Here is a 19,280-nt window from a genome sequence, read left to right as displayed (position 1 = left end):
GACTTTCCGGGTTTCAAATCACTTATACATACAATATTCACTAATTAATTCTGACTGTTTTCAAATTCCATTGATCATTGAAATTTTACAATGTATCTCGATAAACACAAGTGTTTCGTTAATCGAGTTTATATATGAGTTATAAATTTTCAAAATCCATTGAATAATGAAATTTCAGGGTTAGTAATCACAAGTATATTACAATAATTATCAGACAGAAAGTAATTATATTGGAATGACCGATGCGTCACATCAATACGCTTTTATTTACATTTTTTTCAATTTTCTACACATTAACGCTAGGTGTCTAATATGAATAATTCATTTTAATCTGTTTTTTTTTTTATATATATTAACTTCAATTAAATCATTTGTTTTGTCTTATTTTTCCTAGTTCCCGAAATCTTTGGTTCTGATAATGGCAATTACCAAAAATGTAAAACTTTCGCTAGATCGGTATTGATATGTAAATTCAATTTCATTCATAAACGATAAAATTGTCTAACACAAATATACCGTAATCAAAGGATAATTTAACGAATAGAATTATATAGGAAAAAGTTCAAAGATACGCATCTGTGCAAAAGAAAAATATAGCAGACGCGTTTTATTTGTTGTTGCTTTATTGGTTCTTGGAGGATATTAATTGGTCAACAAGTGGGAGCGGCTGTTCTTGAACGAATCATTAGTCAAGATAGAATGGTAGAAGGTCCGTCTTGGAGTTAGTCGTAAAACTAACAAAGAATGGATTTTTAGCTTTTTGTTGTATTTGCTGTATCTCGATAGAACGAAACACAAAAGAATTTGTTCGAAAGACTCAATGATAACGGACATTGTCGTATCCTCTCGTATCCACCGCACGAGAGGATTCTATTCGGACCGATTGATCGGGATATATATTAGAGTATCTACGAAGTTATAAGAAAGAAAGAAAGGAAGAAGGTTTCACGGCAGTTCGCTGCGGGCATCCCGCTGGATCCGTTTCGTCTTTTTCGTCGCCTTGTATTGGCGCATCGACGTCGCATAGCTTTGAGAAAGTCGATGTTTCATGGACTAGAAGTCGAGCCGGGAATGCAGGATTACTACTACCAGATAGCCTGGTCCCAGTCGATGTATTTGATCCCCCATAGCAAGAATTCCAGCGAACTGTCGATCGTCGAACGAGAACTAGGAAACATGGTAAATTGCTGATGACTAATGGCCTTTCCATTGGAGGTTTTTCCTAAAGGTTGTAGCTTTCCCGTACCATTGTGTCGCACCAGCACCCCAATCGGACTTGATGAACGCTGCAGCTCTCTCACCAATCATAACTGCTGGAGCACCAGTGTTACCGGACGTGACCTTCGAGAAAAATAAGAATTAGCATGTCTAAGCAAGGATAGATTTTAATAAGAATGAAATAAATTGAAAAGTTTAAAGAAAAAATTCTTAATTATGCGATCTGCTTTTATTAATGCGATAATAATCTCACGTTCTATGTAAAAATTCACCTGAGGCATTATAGACGTGTCTGCTACTCTTAGATTTTTAATACCATGAATTCTAAGCTGAGGATCTACTACAGCCATTGGATCGCTTGATGGTCCCATCTTGCAGGATCCGGCTTGATGATTTTCAGGACCTGTATTCTGATGAATCGCACAATTCCAATATTCATTACTGAGAAATGTATATTGAGAGCACGCGGATAATGGCATATTACTGAGACTCATGTTATATTTTGCCATTGCAGATGTATTAGCGAAAGATAATGCGATCTGTATGCCTTCAACCAGAATAGCAGCATCGATTGGATCGCTCAGATAGTTTCCCCAAATAAGCGGCTTTTCAAATGGATTATTACTAGCTAATCGAAGGATTCCTACAAATATTTACAATATGGTAAGATTGATTTAAACCGATTGATTAAAAATTTCGTTATGTTCATGAAAATATCCATTTTATAAAATTACGATTTATTATTGAAATTACCTCTACTACGTGGTTGAACATTCGTTGGAGATATACTTATACCACGGCCTTGATTATCCATAAGTGCTCCTACTTCGCCAGTAATTGCGCAAGCCGCTTGATATCCACCGAAATAAAACTGAATATCGGGATGATCAGGTGTGGTATAGCTCGACGGTATAATTCCTGTAAGTTGGGACATGCCGGTCGAGGACATAGGTCCTTTATGAAAGGCAATATATTCCAGAAGAGACGCCCAATTCAAATCGAATAAGTTTGGTTGATTAATAGTCCAAGAGAGGGTATACGACACATGATTTTGTAAGTTGTGTCCGACTCCTGGTAAGTTTTTAACGACGGAGACATTAACGGCTTGTAAGTGTTCTTTCGGACCGATTCCCGATAACAATAGCAATTGAGGAGAATTTACGGCACCGCCGGAGATAATGATCTCACGAGAAGCTCGTGCTACGCGAAATTTACCATTCTGAAAGAAAGATAGGTCTACTTTTATCGAAATCCTAATTTACGAAACGTTATTACGAGGAATATTCTCCTCACTTGATAGTATTGGACTCCGACTGCTTTGAGATTTTCAACGATGACCTTGGTGACAGTAGCATTAAGAGAGATATGAAGATTACGTCGATGGCGCATGGGACGAAGAAAAGCGTCAGCGCTGCTAACTCTAACTCCGTCTTTGCTGGCCATCTGAGCTACTGTGAATCCCGTTGATTGAGCACCGTTGTTATCCTCAGTAATCGGATATCCTCTCTCTGTAGCGGCGCTCAAAATATCGCGAGTAATTTCAGGTTGCCAAGGGAATCTTTCAATCGTCCAAAGACCATCGGCAGAATGGTATTCGCTGCCAACTCGATCAATTTCTGTATTATTCTCCGAGCACATGAAGTATGGCAATACCTAAGAAAATGTGAGAAAGTGTATCGTGAGCATTCGGCCTGGGAAATCATTGTTACGTGGATTACTCTCACACGGTTCTCGTCAATTATGAAACGCTTCTCTTTTTAATCACGACCTTTTTTTCTCCTTTGTTTTTTCCTCTATGATTTTACCAAAGTAGTAATATTAACGTGTAAGCCTCGGACAATTTAAGATTCTTTTCCAAGATTTCCTTTGTCCAAAACACAATCGTCTGTTGTGTTTTAATGTATTTTAAATTATTTATTGAAAAACGTATTGCGTTATTCTTTAGTATCAACGTGAATAAGTAACGTAATATATGTTATCATTATCGCTCTGCGGAAACAAGTAGCTAATTCACCTCTTAATGAGGAGAACGAGTTAATTCGATTCGAATAAATATATTGATGTATTTTTAAATATTTCTTGAAAAACGTATTGTATTATTTTTTACTATCAACATAAATAAGTAACGTAATATATGTTATTATTATCGCTCTGCGAAAACAAGCAGCTAATCCACTTCTGAATGAAAAGAACATGTTAATTCGATTCATTCGAAGGAAAATTCAATTTTTTTTTTTTTGATAAAAGAATAAATAAATTATTTAGTTTTCATTCTGATTAAAAAAAAATTGAATCTCTCAATTTTTCATTTCATAATGAATTAATTATCTAAAGTTTCTTGTCTATATTCTGATTATTTTATTTTTAATTAAAATAGATTTCATACGTCCACGTTCACCGATCGCAAATATCTCCCGGTTAATAGGTTAACGGGATAACATAAGTAGATATGCCCCGATACCTCTTGCCAAGTCCATCCAACATTTCCCATGGCAGCCCAATTATCATAATCCTTTGCGTGTCCACGAATATACATCATGCCGTTATGTGCAGAATTTCCACCTAGATTTTTACCTCGAGGCCAACTACAAGATCCGCCACTCGATAAACAAGCATACCTCTCATTAGTAGTTTGATATTTCCAATCAATTTCAGTACCTATCAATAAAATTATGTAGTCTTTAAATAAGTACAAGTTCAAACGAAACGAAGTTAAAACGAATGAATACACGCCATAATCATAAAAAAGTTATCATAAAGAACTTAAATCAACAAACTTGTTACGTTTTAGTATTTATATTACAGTATTCTAATTTTTTCCATCCTTATCAGTACTCTATAAATATACAACCTTTCACTTCTAAATATCTGGTCACGTTACTGAGTTAATTAAGATTTCCTGTTGAAACTTACCGAGAAACATCGCTACCATACTAGGAACGTTAGCACCTGGTGGCTCGTCAGGACCTGCTTCGAGAAGTAAAACTTTCCACTCGGGTATGTCGCTCAATCTAGAAGCAACTACGGCACCAGCCGATCCGCCTAGCATAAAGAAAAATTAGATATTCAGTCGATCTTTAAAAGTATCCCTTAAATCATCAGTTCTTCCGAACGAGGAAAACGACATTTTGCTCTCCACGAAGTACTCTATATGATATAAAACTTTGTGTACCCTCATATATCAATTATATTAAATTGACCAATAATAATGTCAAAATTTTCGATAGAATATACTAGGGCTCTTTATTTAAATATAAGATATTGAAAATTCCAACATTAATTATTGCTTATTTTAATTAATTGAATAACATATAAACTTTTATTCGTAACTATATAAGTGTTATATGTTTCGCATTTATTGACGTATATCGAATGCTATCAAAAAAAAAATTGACGTGCATTCACGTATGTACGTGGTAAAAGTTATACAACGATGATTCAACGCGCGCGGGTAATCGTAATTAGCAGTATCATTACACGATTGCGAAAAAATGTTTATCGAGAGTGTATTGGAAAGTGAACCGTTAAGACCTTGGCCATGGTCGACTATCAGCTTTAGTAATCGTAGCCTGTATACCGGTACACGCACTTGTATTGCTACACCGTTATTTGCCTTCTATGTGCTTCTCCAAGTTTGTATTTCGAATTCTAAATCATTTAACAACATTAGGGAGTACGACGTATTCGGACAAAGATAGATTGAAATAATTAGTAACGAATGCATCAAAGGAAGGTCTATCCGAGTATTCTGCTTCTATCTCTCTTTGTCTACATCCCTCTCTTCCTCGTTCAGTCTCCGACTAAGAGAAGATAATTATACGGATAGGAAGGAAGAGCTAAGCAAAGGTTCGTTTTCAGAGCTCCGAATCCTCTACGATTAACCGTGCGTCGCACGCTATCGCACCTTTGTGCGCACCTTGCAAACGAAATGTTAATTTAAGCTCTGCAAACCAGTCGTTGAACTCTCTTGTTCCATCCAGAAATCGGAACGCTTGTCGAGTACTTTCGAGATTTGTAAATTGCCCCTCCGGTTATCAGCCACGTCCTAGTTTCCAGTCGAGTAGCAAAGCGTTATGAGCGTTACCAGCATAGCTTATACGAAAACGTCGACGTTATCGTTCGAAAAAGAATGCTCTTTTTCACCGATAATCCCTTCCTATCCTCTTCCAAAAGAGTTAGTCATATTTTCTTTTTTACCGTTAGTGTAACTACAAGCGAACAAGAATAATGGTCTTCGCGTACACCTGTTCGGACACATCCGCGTGTACATACGAGTTATGTACGGTAATTAGTCGTCCAACTGACCCTGATGTCTTTTCGAGGCCGGTCGAGTATAGCACGTATTGAGACATAAGAGAGATAGAGAAAGAAAGAGAGAGAGAGACGGAAACAGAGAGAGAGAAAGGAAAGAGATGGAAAGAAGAAGAGAGGGAAAGAAAAAGGGAGAGAAGGGGAAAGAAAGAGAGAAAGAGAGGAAGAGAGTGGGAGAGGGAAAGAGAGCAGAGAGGAAGAGAGAATAAGAGAAAGAAAAAGTGGGAGAGAGAAAAAGTGGGAGACGGACAGATAGAAACAGAGATAGAAAGAACCTGAAAGGGAAACTAATACGCGATACCGTCATTATATCTTTACGTTTCTTTTCGTTTCTATCCAACAAATCGAAGCCGCGACTTCGTTTCGCTTTCAAACGTAATAGCGCGGAAAATGAAGCGCGCTTCTATCGTTCCACCTACTTGAGATCGTTTTCTTCTCCACGTCTTCGATATAGGGTGTCTTAGAAGATATAATCGATAGAAATAGAGGGACAGAAGATCGGTGAAATTGGCCGTCCTCTATTCGTGCGACAATACGAACCGCTCGAAAGAAGAGATCGTCGTTATTGGCCTTGCCAATTTCAACAACTTTCCCACTTTCTCTTTCTTTAAAGGGAAAAAGGGAAAGGAAGTTAATCATGTTACTTTTCTTCTACGACGATGCGAAATCGCGATATCTTGGATGTTTCTATAGGGATCATAGGAGGTTTCGAAATATCGTTATAACAGAATCAATAGTAACGATAGAAATAGATGAATGAAACTTATCTGTGGACTAAATAATAATGAGTCGTATATTTACGTATGTAATCATAATAGATTTTTATAGTTGAATAGTCAAATAGCCAAATATTTTTGCACTTGTTTCTTAAATATATTTCAGTTCAGTTTTAGTTTGTTTTTCCTGGTTTGAATATGAATATTGTGATAACGAGAACAAGACATATGCGAAATTATCATATGCAAAAATGTTCCGTTAAAATTAGACGAAACGGTAGAAATTTATGGATTGTTTAAAATGTTTTCGCAGAAGCATGCTTTTTGCAAGATAATAAAATTTACAAGTGCACAAATTATCCATATAAGGTAGATTCGATCAAAATGTCGATCTTAGTAGAACTTTTTCTTATCCTCGTTTCTTCGCGTACGTGTACGTTCGTTTCGAGCGAAAAATCGTATACGTGAGATACGAACCGAAACGCGAGTCTATCCTTTCACGCTAGTAAATTCTTAATTCATAAAGGCGATAAGACTGGACGCATGCTCGGTTTCTTCCTCTTGCTCGACATTTCTTCTTCCTCTGGAAACTCTCTCCCTCTCTCGTTCTCGTTACCGTTCACAATCGGTCTAATACGAGCGCGTGCGAGTCGAGGAAGCATGAGAGCATGAGAGGTGAAAACGGTTCGTGGCATAGTGGCAAAAACCAGAGACTTGCATAAGCCAAGTAGTGAGTAGAATGAACGAATAGTTATGTGCACCTACTGAGAGCTATTCGACACTCTACTACATCGTTCGATGCAAACGTTACCGCGTCTATGTGAATGCATCCTCTTCTTTTTCAATTTCTACCATTTCTGATCTTCATACCGATCACACTTGCGATTTTTTACTTCGCATTTATCCACGCCTTTGCGTGCAACTTATCGATCGATTCTATCAATCCGAAATATATCTACTGGCAACGATCCTAGTTATCTGCATTTTTCTCTCACTTCTCTCTTAGAATGGAACAATGAAATTTAAAGGTTCCATTAAAAATTCTGATAGTAGATAATAATTCTGTTACTCTTTGCGTCACGTAAGATCAATCAACACGATATACTATTTGTCGCCTGCATTCGTTTTTCTCTCTAAAAAAAAGAAACTGGTTGAATATATACGTGTCCTTGTGAATCCCGAGAAAAAACGAGAGAAAATTATAATATAGCTAATCGAAGATACATCCGATGACACTATATCATCTCTAATAGCTCGCCACGTGAATCTATGTCATTGAAGTTTCTTATAAGTTGCTTTGATGTTAAGAAAGTTTATCATTCTCTTCTAACAAATTCAATTTATGACAATGTACATTTCTTCGTACGATTTCTCATTTTTTTCGCGATCTGACTGTATGTATGTAAAGCTTACAATGAAAAGTGGATATTTCACGGATATTTGACTATCCATGAAAGCTCTATTGGTTATCAAGTACCGATTGAATACATTCACGCTTATCTCTCTTTCTCCTTTTGGTAGGTCCCGCCGAAAATGTAAATTACAGAGAGTATGTAAAATTCGGTGGCCTGTTTAAATCATGTGCCACCAACACCTCTTTCTCTGGCGCCTCTCGCGATCGAACGATCCACTAGTCGGTGTCCTAGTTCACGCACGGCTCTTCACCCTTTCTCTCACCCTTCCGTGCTAGATGCAATGGCACGTCCTCCAGCGCATCGTGCGCGTTTTGCTACCTTCGAGAATTTATATCTGTCGACCAACAGTGCACGAGCCAATAATGGAACGTGGAGTCGCGTTGCCCCTATCGAGGCACGCAGCTTACACAGGCCTGACCATTTTGTTCGATCGAACGGCGATTCGGGGTGCGAGAGGACTGAAAGAAAGGTGAGAAATGAGGAGAGGGAGAATCTCGTTTCGATAACAACGAGGTAGAAATTAACGATGTAATAATCATGCCACTCAACTGAATAAATTTCGATTTATATAATATTATTATCGTGTCTAAATACGTATCGAGAGAAATTAAGAGAGAAGAGAATGGAAAGGAAAAAAATACAGGAAAAAGGAATCGAATGGAAAATAAAGAAATAGAAACAGAAAGTATTTATAAAGTTCTGGCCAATAAACACGTATTTCGGAAATACTGCTTAAAAATAATCCACGAATAATAATCATGTCATCGCCAGCTGATGGAGTTTTTTCGACATTTCCAATAGATCTTGTAAACACGATAAAAGTATGCTGGAAGGGCAAAGAAAAATTAGAGGAGATATATTTTTACCTAGAAGACTGTAAAAACAACGAGCACGAATAATGCTGAAGACATTTATAGATGACTAGTGATCGTTCAGAAAAATCTTCATTGAAGTCACTAATTTTTTTCCCCTCCTTTCTCTCTCTCTCTCACACACACACATGCACACCCTGTTTCGTAATTTCATTTTAAACTTTTCCTCAATTTTAAGAATTTTTAGAGGACGACGTTTCAAATCTTTTTCAATTAAAAATAATACTCGGAAATTTCAGTACATCAGAAGTATCGTTCGTCGAAGCTACGATTAAATTCACTTTAGCAACGAATCGAGAAATGCAAGACGATTCTTCCTAAATTGTTCAGCAACTGTTATAAAAGGAAACTTAATACTGGTAAGAGAAAAAAATGGATGGTAGCTTCGGTAGCTTCTCGGACGGTTGCTCTTAATTGCTCATCAAATATATCGAGTCTCTTACTTTCTCCTCTAATTAGACTATATATCCGTAAACGCTAATAAAGGATACGATTCCGCGATACCACTTTCGTATTTTGGTTATTTTCTAGTTCGAGTTGATTACACGATCGATTGGCCATGTACGAATACCGGTATTTCTAAAAAAAAAAAGAAGAAGGAGAGATGATCTATACATTCAGAACGATAATAATCTGACGAACGAACGATGGCGATAATTAAGGCCGGTCGATAACGTCTTCCGCAAGTTGCGTTCATTCTTTCCTTCTTTCTCTCTCTCTCTCTCTCCCCCCTCTCTTTCTCTCGTCTCTTCTCTCGTTTTTTATTCATATACGCAAGGTAGGTAATCTCACAATTGTCTACATTACCATATATCGTAAAATTCGAATCGCATGCATTCACTATATTACTGAATAATAATAACCGGTGTAGGAAGTGTTTTAATTAAAAAAAAGAAATTAGTTTTAATCATAAACCTGATGAAGAAGCAACTGCTCTAACACTATTGGCTTCCTGCCACTAACTTATGCACTGGTTTTACCATACAATTCTAAGTTTTTCTATTTTTTATTTTACTTTTCCTTATTTCATCATCGCAATAATGATGCCAAGGGTCGTGAACCGATAGATATAGCACATGCATTTCGCGAAACAAAGGTAATTGTCCATGAGAATATAAACTTTTATTACTTTTGTCTCGAATTTAAAATCACTTTAAATCACGCATCGATGCTTTCAGATCGTTTGTATGCTAATGCATTTTCAAGCAACGAACTGTTACAAATTAACATTTTGTCCTCTCGAAGAACTGTAAAAATGATTGCGACTGAAAAGATTAGGACGATCTCCTTTTTCTGAATGTATTGTTCACACGAACACATTTCTTATTAGCCGACTTTATTGCCCAAGTGTAACATTTAATAAACCCGTATTTTCATCGATTCTATGTACAATCGAATCTAATCGATTACTTGCTTGTTACGAAAAGGAAGAATTAATCGATTATTCTTGCATCATATCCTGAAAGGATTAACGTTCATTAATGATAATTCGATCATGAATTTTACCTTATAATGAATTGCGTAAATGCTTCTATGAGATACATTTGTTTTATCAATAGTAACCTAACTTAATAAAAGAGAAATAAAAAGGAATATATATAGACATATTAGATTGTAACGAAGAGATATCGCTCAAAAAAACTTATACACAAGTATGATCGGAACTTATCTTTCGTTAAAGCATTCGTCAACTCGAGCGTAAATATCGGTTAGCTAGGTAAATGGCCTCAATCTAGCACTTTTTATCGATTTCAGTAAGCGGTAAAGCAAGATACACTTTTATCATAATACTTCTTTTTGTCTCTTTCAATATAATACATACTCACCTCCAACGACGATAAAATCATACGTATATTCTGGTGGATCAATCGGTTTGACCCTTTCACAAAGGAAGGAAATATCTTGTTTAGCCCGTACGAATGTGTCCACAATCGACATGAACATCAAAAATTGTGATCCTGGACAACTTTGTCCAAGAGTCGGCCCAAGGAACGGTTCCGCGCATTCTGTTGTTATCGATAGGTTGTATGACATACTGCAAATAGAAAATAGGAAAATATAACATACGACGACAACTTAACGATCGTGTGATTTTTTTATTTTTTTTGTACTTTATGCATCTTCCTTTTAGAAATTTTCCATTTAAAAGCAATTAATATTTAACTTTAAGATGCGATTGCAAAAGAAGAAGAACATTAATGCTCTATATAAAGAGATCGATTAAAATTATTTATAAACGAAATTCTAAATCGATCTATTCGTGGATGCTGCAGTATTTGTTTCGTCAATCCTTCCTTTTTACTTCTCTTTGGTGTCCATATCCGGTGTCTGCCAATCTAAGTCATGGCCATACAGAATGCAACTCAACTAAATAGTGCGAAACTAGAGACTTTCTCGCAAAACACATAATGATCTTTTCGCATCGTATTCGAATGTATACAATATGGTGAATGTTCTCACGAGAAGACTCAAAGAATGATATCACATTTTCAACTCTGATTATTTCAACGAGCCTAAATAATTTGTGAATATATTTATTTGCAATTTTACATATATATTTTTTTGTTATTTTATATTGAAAAATAAATAAAAAATAATAATATTAAAATAAATGATAGATATTCGACGTTGAGTACATTATTGAATAATTGAATTAATTAAATATAAGTTTAGTTGATATATACTGGAAGAAAGCGAAAAATAAAATAACAAAGTTTAAAAGCGAAAAATAATAAAATAAAATATAAAAGTCACAAGTAAAACCTTTATCGAATGAAGATAAAATTGTACAATCTTATCAACTTTATTATTATATAAATAGTCCGAAAACATGTCTGAAGGTAATTATTTCATAAAAATTCAATTACATTCTCAATAACCTGTTTCATTAAAAATACGTCACATTGATTAAAAATAAAGACGAATCATAACGAACAAAGATAGTAATTTGTAAGAAACAGGAAAAAGATTAATCGTTGATTACGATGATGAATCGAAATTTCTACGAGATAATTAGAAGTTTGTTATTTACAGTGAATAGCACGTGTCAATACATACGATAATATCAACGAATAGATTACAGAAACAAATTATTTATGTACATTAGTACGTAGCGATTTTAGCAGCTTTTTTTATTAATGATTTAAACTCAAATCAATAAAATACAAACGAATATTAGAATCTCTTAACATTAAAAAAAATATATACGTGTATATTCGTGCAAACTCGATTACTTTCTTTTCTTCGTAATACCACAATTGATTTTATATGACAACGAGAAAAGGATTAAAATGAATGACCTACTTACATTGATTTTTACTCAGGAAATAATACCAAGTTACTATGTCGCACTGTATTAAAAGCAACCGACGCGTGACACTTGTTAATATCGCGTATACTATGAATCGATTCAAGCTAAGAACGGTAAACGCACTGAACGTAAACTGTAGAACCTCTCACCGCAGAACGCTACTTTATATTCGTCTCCCACTTCGTTGTTTGATTCCCCTACGAAGGTACCTAATGAAATAACTGCGATGTATGTAGATGGATTATACGATTAGTATTATCTAATTATCTATGGGATATTTTCACTTAACTCTTACACAGAATTTATATTTTACAAGGTCAAGTATATTGAACGTTCCTATAAATGAGAAATCAATATTCAATCAGTTACCGGTTTAATATAATTAAGACGTAGTCTAATAATAATAGTTTTCAATGAAATTAGAATTGATACTTGATCAAAATAGTTCGCAATCTTGTTCTTTAATATTATTACAATTGTCTTATTGACAATAATAATAAAATATGAAGAGAAAAAATAGCAATCGAAGTTTCGTATATTCATCTAAAAGTATCTTTCAATAAGTGATGTAAAAATTGTAGAAAGCTTACGCTTCTCTGATAATCCGTAATTATTTTCATTTTATCGGCTTCTTATGAAGCAACTTTTTTTCATTCACATCTTTCATTCAAGTGCAATTACGCATAAATGCAAGCAATAAATTTTGTTGATACTTATACGTGTGTATTCGCAATGTTCATAGGTGTAAGAAATAAATAGATAGATATAGTTATATATATGGTATGCGTACACGCAATGAACCATGTACGAACAAATCTCGTACATCCTTATAGGTTCGTTTACATGCATCCTTATACGCTTGCGATTTACACGCGTGGCATTTCGCATATCAACGACGCGTAACACGGTACAACTACGAAAATAGCTATTATCGAAAATTAGTATTGCCATTTCGAGTTAAACAAGGATGATTATTATTATTACATCACGATTATCGTTAACGATCGTACCGTTCATGTCCGTTCATTCCCTCTACTCGCACGCTTACTCGTGAGAATTTGACACGTTTGACATAAAATCGATATATCGAAAATTTCTATGTAATTAAGATTGGTCATTCTACGGTATTTTATGGCGCAGAATCGATCGATTATCATTGTTATTTACGTGACTATCTGGATCGTCATACTGACTCTCTCTCTCTCTCTATTTCTGTCTCTGTCTGTTTATCTGTTTCTCTTTCTCTCTATCTCTCTGACTCTATCTCTATCTTTTTTTCTTTCTTTTTTGCACCTTTCTACTTTCTAATCTATATCTAATCCGGAAAATGTTTTCAATAACGATTCATGAAGTTTTTATATGTACATCCGTGAGTGAAAAAAAATACATGGTAAGAGTTATCTCTCCATTCCGTCAAATTTTTTTTGCTATGTTTTTTATACTATCCCTCCTCGAAATTCTATTTTACAATGAAAAATATCACTAGATACAAACATTACTAGTATAAATCGATATTTTTCTTTGTAGTATAAGATCAGAGGGATAATGTAAGATATAGGAAGGGAAATTTGATTGAATAGAAATGGAACCTCCGCTATACGTTATTTCTGTCCGCAACTGTATATATACGAAATGATTCGATATATTTATTTAATGATGTATTAAACTAAAAAATTGTAGCTCGTTTACCTTTATAAACTTATCTACAATTTCTAGCGAAACCGCAATTGCTAATTTTCCATTTGCTCGAAATTGAACGTATTTATGTAATGAAGTGCTTATATTTTTGTCGTAATATTACTTGCTTCGTTCTAACGCTTGAATTAGCATTTTTAATATGTTTTTGGTATCAGAAAATATATGAAAGAACCGATTCGAAAGTTGGTAGCGATAAAACGGTGATTGCGTAAGGTTCTCTCTTTTTCTCTCTTTCTTTTTCTCTTTCTCTCTTTCTTTTTTCATTTCCCTAACGATTTCGAAGAAACCTTGAAATTTTGTTTCACGCGTTCCTTGTGGCAAATTCGCATTGTTCGAGCCCACGTTGCGTATAGTCGTTGGAACAAAAATCATATTTCGCGGGAAACGTTGCAACGCTCGACAATAGAACTTCCGGCTTTTTTCCGGTTGTCACAACTGCTATGCCGTGCTGGCAAAGGTCTTCGATAAATTCTGGCTTATACGTCCAAAGAGAGAAACAGTAGTAGTGCAGTTGTATACGCCTGCGTACAGTCAAAATACACGAGGGTGTAGCATAGGAGAACGAGAGAACAACAAAGAGAAAGGGAGAAACGAAAACAGAGATGCGGAAGGTTTCAAAAAGAAGGGGAAAGCAACGAAAGAAGAAAAAGAAAAACAGAGCCACTTTCATTACTGTCACTGTTATAATCGTTGACTACGACAGTACTCGTAATAGGATTTATTTTATTAAATAAAGTAGAAAATAATGATATTATAAAAGATTTATCTGAATATCATTAACGAATGATAAATATAAGACAAAAAGATTCGTGTACCGTTATCTTTGTAATAGAGCATTCAATTATCACTATTATTTAAATTATCAAGAGACAGAAATGTCATGGAATTCAGATTTCAATGACAATTAAATTCCTTAGAAAATATATTATTAATTATGAATAACATAAATTGATGGACATATATATTTTTAAATATTGTAGAAAATTATTTGAAAATTTGTTATACGATAAAGACATAAAAAATTTTTGTTTTCATTTTTTATACTACACAAAATATAAATTTGATCTCTCTCTCTCTCTCTCTCTCTCTCTCTCTCTCTCTCTCTCTCTCTCTCTCTCTATTCTTTTCTTCTCTTTCTCTTTCTTTGTTGTTTCTCGTACTACGCATAAAATGAAAAAAAAAGATGACAAGGATATAATCTTATAAAACTGCTCTCATTTTTTTAACTTAATCTTCCTATTTCCCGATTATCATCGTAAAGTTCTTTCATCGAAAGCTACCAACGGCATACAGCGAAAATGCAGAAACTCGAAAGAAGTTAGTACTATCTTCGCAACGTAGCAAGTAAAGTTTCTCTTTTAACGCGTAATACACCGTAGAAACGTTAAAGCATGCCGTTGAAAGATGCCAATTAAAGGATCAAAATAGCTTTGCGAACTCCCTCTTTAGTGCTCACCATAATTTTTATAGAATCGATAAGATCGTTTCCGTGTAATATTCTTTCCTAATTTTTAATTAACGTAACTTTTCGTATCTCGTTTGCACAATATACTCTATGCACATATTCTGCGTAGCATACTTACTTGTTCAATTGGTGCAAAGAGAAAACTGTGAGAGTACCTGTGAGGAAAAAAAATATCGAAAATTAAAAGGAAGATCGTAGAAAAATGGAAACGATAAATAAATCGCTTCGACATGTCAATACAATACTTGAAGAGTTTGAGCTTCTCATTAATCGGTATTACTTTGTCAATTGCGTGTTCTATTATCTCTGTAATCAGAATATAAGTAATTAGGATAATGATTATATCTATTTAGTTTAATCGTAAAAGATAAAAGCGATAAGAGATTTTTTCTACATCTATATATACCTAAGCCATAATTTATTTCATACGATTCGAATTTAATATAACTATTTTATAAATATGAAATCATAAAAGCTTCAACTATAAGAAGAAAAGTTATATTTGGGAAACGAAACAGTCGGTTAAAATATCGGATATTTGCAGTAGCTATTTCTAAAGTGCTTCGTATCTCTTTCGTCTTTTTCATCTGGCTCTCTCTAAGGCCACAAAAGTAATAACGTTAACAAGACTACCGGTATACCTCTGGTATTCAACTGTAGATATCCGAAAATATCTTCCTGAGAAAGTAATACTTTTTATAAGAAATTCTGGATTGCATTTACAAATGGATTATATTCCTTTTTTTTTAAAGATTTATCTCGTCGTGATAAGGGAGACGTACTAATGCTTAATAAAAATTGCAACGATAATAAGAAAAAATCTAATTTATTTATCTAAACAAAGTCATTTTTAATATCCCGTTATCTTTATTCATGATTTTTCCACAAATTTTTATTCATGATTTTTGCATTGCTAACTATCTTGCGTCGAAGATTACCAATCCGCACACGATGAGTAACGCGTATCTTCCGAAGGTGTTTCCATTCTTTTTTCTCGGTCTTATCTGCCCAATCATGGAGAAACAAAGGATACATCAATATTTTCCACGAAACGATACTCGTTTCTACGCTTCTATACGAATAATAATAATCTTTATCTTCTATATGTATACTCTACGCTTCTATACGAATAAAAATCATTTTTAACGCGAGCCGACGGACGATGATGGAAAGAACGCATCGAAATCTAAACAAATTATCCATCTCGTGATACGAAAATAGAAAAAAATACTCCTTTAATTATCCACTTGATGCAGACTCATTAGATGTAATTTGTCCTGGAGAACGTAGCGACAATTCAATCAATGAACTCTAACTTTATCGATGAAACTTGCTCTTTTTACGAAAATAAATATTTTCTACAATTTAAAGTCATCTTAAAATGCCAAAAGTAAGTACCGATAGGAATAGAAACTACTTATTGTTTTTACATCGCTGATGACGTTTACGCTGACGATAATGGAAAAAATCGTACGATAAAATCAATGAAAATTCATACATATTTCACAATTCATGATATTCCAGTCATTCTTCTTTCTTCGTAGCTTTTGTCTTTTGCCAGTCGCTATAACGATTATTCATCTACAGGATAGAAAAAAAGGTACGTTGCATCCGTTGTTTTGTACCATCAAGATTACCTTCTTCGTAAAATCTTACGATAATCTTGGATGCGTTCGACAACTTGAAAGATAAGCATCGACGTTGGTTCTGCATATTCCGGTTCGATGATTACGCGATAGTTTTACGATCGTGACTAACGCTTAGACAAGCGGATAGGTATTCTCCATTATCGTGCTGCGAAGATTCGTCCAAGTTTGAAAGTCGACGAGCAAACATGAACGATGATACACCCGAGATAAGCATCGAATATTTTACTATCTACTTTGGGTTTCAGCATCGACCGTATTTTTTTATTTGCTATACTCCATCCTCTTGGGGATTAACTTCATTTCATCTGAGAATTGGAATTTCGTTGCTTCGGATATATCTGTAGATGTGCATATAGGTATCTACGTACTCGTATATACGAAAACATGTTCAAACGTAAATGTTTTCTGTTCAATGCAACCGTACCTTATTTTACCGAGATTCGAAATAACTTTTGATGGAAGAGAATAAATAAAATGTTTCAAATACTAGAGATCATTATTAAAAATCGTTTAGTGTTATATTTGTATAATGACATTCTATTGTAAATATAAGATTTTTTATACTATTTTCGAAATATAAAATGACTAAGTAGATAGGTACATTTACTACATTCATTAAGATCAACGTAGTAAGTTTTATCTACAGTAGACGAGCATAAGACCTATCCAGCAGTAGGATAGCATGGGGTAATTACAAAAGACGGACTCGCCTTTGTAACTTCAATAATTATAAGTTTCTCAGTAAATGAAAGAGTAATCTTGTACTGTGCTGGTGATCGTATATAACGTTGTATCCATCGAGTAACAGCAACCTGTACAGAATCGAATTTATTATTATCCGATGTTATTACTATTCTTATACCGATATTATTATCATCCTTATTTTACACTAGAGTTCTGCAAGTGAACCGACATCAAACAATAAAATGTTCACGCAACTTTTTCACGTCTTAGAATGTCATTAATTTTTAAAACAATATAAAATATACTTTTTACCACGGAAGATATAAAGTTAATATTTAAAACTAATTTATAATAGTGCATTACGATGTTGATTAGCAGTTCGAATCGAACGAAACCAAGTTGATATCTTTGAAAATGAACATTATTAATAAATACACACATCAAAGGTTCAATCAAATATAAGAAATCGATGTTATAATTTTGAAATAAAAGTTTCTCTTTGAACGAAATCACGTTCGATTTTATTTCTTGAGATCAAGAAATAAACGAGAGATACTTATATAGAACGTAAAAAGTAGTAAAATTGTTTAATCATCGCTACTCGAAAGAAAGAGCAAACAAGATCACGTAATTCTATAGAAACGTGCGTGCGAGCTAATTTTTATCTCGTCTCGTTTGTTCGTTTCTTGTTCGTGATTTACGAGAAGAAAAATAAGTTATAGCGTAAGGGTGGTAAAAAAGGAATCCACGTAACGGAACAAACTTCTTTCTTCCTTTATCAAATTAATTAAAAATATTAGAACTTCCACATTTCAGAGTGATCATCTAAAATTGATGAATTTTTGAAAGCGGCGTTTTATAGAATTCGATTTTGTGAACATTGCGAACTAGACATCTTATTGCTATAATTACTCTGTATAATTACTTAAAGAGCTGCTAACTATATTTTTCATCAAATACCAAGACGAAATATCTTGTTATTGGTTTCTAACGATGGAATACGAAACTCGATATATCTTATAATCCATCTAGACCGTTAAAAAGAGTAAAGGGAGAAAGGCGAAAATAGGGAGTAGCAAAGGAAATATGATTCGAATCTTTGGAGTCTTAAGGATAGTAGAAAGTCGAAGGAGAAGATAAGAGGTCGATGTGGTAAAGGTATTGGCACGTTGGTTTATTAGTCTACGATGCGAAGCTCGATCTTCGAGATCTTTGCCAGAGGTGAGATCGCGGCACGCCTCGATCGTATTTTCCACGATGCGCCATTGCTTTTTCCAAGGCACGTTATCGACATTAAACCAAGTTTGCCGTCGTCGTCATCGTCGTCGTCGTCGTCGTCGATCTCGTTCCGTCCCAACGAAGCCACTAGAAATAGCTTCCCTTCCGACTTTTCATTTCCCTTTTATCGAACGCATAACCTATTATGCAGAACATGGAACTAATGCCCGCTCGTTAAGCGCGCTTCTATGCGTCTTGGAAAAATGGACATATCGTATATTCGACTGTAAATCAATTCTTTTCTATCTTGCGGTTGTCTAACTTATCGTTTTGATCAACAAGTCTTTTCTCGTAGGTGCCAAGATGATGATTTTTATTATATTGGAAAAACGAATGCAACCACGATAAATATATATTATTATACCTGAAACGAAAGATAATTCGAAAGCATGACTAACGTGATTATTTAACGTAATGATGTGCAAATTGTGAAATATGATCCTTCGAGATATCGTGTAAAAATTCACGAATACAATGATATATGTTACGATATTTTTATATATGTACTAATATAATTGAAATAATGTTTTTAATCGAATATGACTTATGTATAAATAGTTAGTGCTTTATGTACAGTGTACATTACAGTGAACTATAATTTTTTATTATAAATTTGATACTTTTTTTAATTTAACATCATATTCTTTGCTAAATCTCTGAATCA

The 19,280-nt window shown here is 34.3% G+C and overlaps 2 protein-coding genes across 3 annotated transcripts in view; one reads left to right on the top strand and one right to left on the bottom strand.

Annotated features, from left to right (window-relative positions):
* The window catches only part of LOC122632651 (nephrin-like), a 272,598-nt gene that overhangs the window by 61,220 nt on the left and 192,098 nt on the right, over positions 1 to 19,280 (top strand). The gene's annotated exons all lie outside the window — the stretch shown is intronic.
* Positions 226 to 11,990, bottom strand: LOC122632652 (glucose dehydrogenase [FAD, quinone]-like). The gene is made up of 9 exons (XM_043819743.1): positions 11,840 to 11,990; positions 10,359 to 10,567; positions 4,132 to 4,260; positions 3,680 to 3,876; positions 2,512 to 2,871; positions 1,972 to 2,437; positions 1,491 to 1,861; positions 1,247 to 1,341; positions 226 to 1,167 (listed from the first exon to the last, which is right to left on the bottom strand). The coding sequence occupies exons 2-9, from the start codon at positions 10,564 to 10,566 to the stop codon at positions 1,086 to 1,088; spliced, it is 1,908 nt and encodes a 635-aa protein (XP_043675678.1). The 5' UTR covers position 10,567; positions 11,840 to 11,990; the 3' UTR covers positions 226 to 1,085.

The sequence above is a fragment of the Vespula pensylvanica genome, chromosome 10 (assembly GCF_014466175.1).
Source record: "Vespula pensylvanica isolate Volc-1 chromosome 10, ASM1446617v1, whole genome shotgun sequence".
Taxonomy (NCBI): domain Eukaryota; kingdom Metazoa; phylum Arthropoda; class Insecta; order Hymenoptera; family Vespidae; genus Vespula; species Vespula pensylvanica.
The sequence above is the reverse complement of the archived record's forward strand: the minus strand, read 5'-3'. Positions and strand labels throughout refer to the sequence as shown.

What these genes read in the sequence shown, in the direction of transcription:
- LOC122632652 (XM_043819743.1), bottom strand. Translation starts at nt 10,566, where the DNA reads ATGTCATACAACCTATCGATAACAACAGAATGCGCGGAACCGTTCCTT. An exon ending in TTGGATGGACTTGGCAAGAG is followed by an intron (nt 2,872 to 3,679) that starts GTATCGGGGCAT and finishes ACATTTTCTTAG; the next exon opens with GTATTGCCATACTTCATGTG. An exon ending in TGTTCAACCACGTAGTAGAG is followed by an intron (nt 1,862 to 1,971) that starts GTAATTTCAATA and finishes AAATATTTGTAG; the next exon opens with GAATCCTTCGATTAGCTAGT.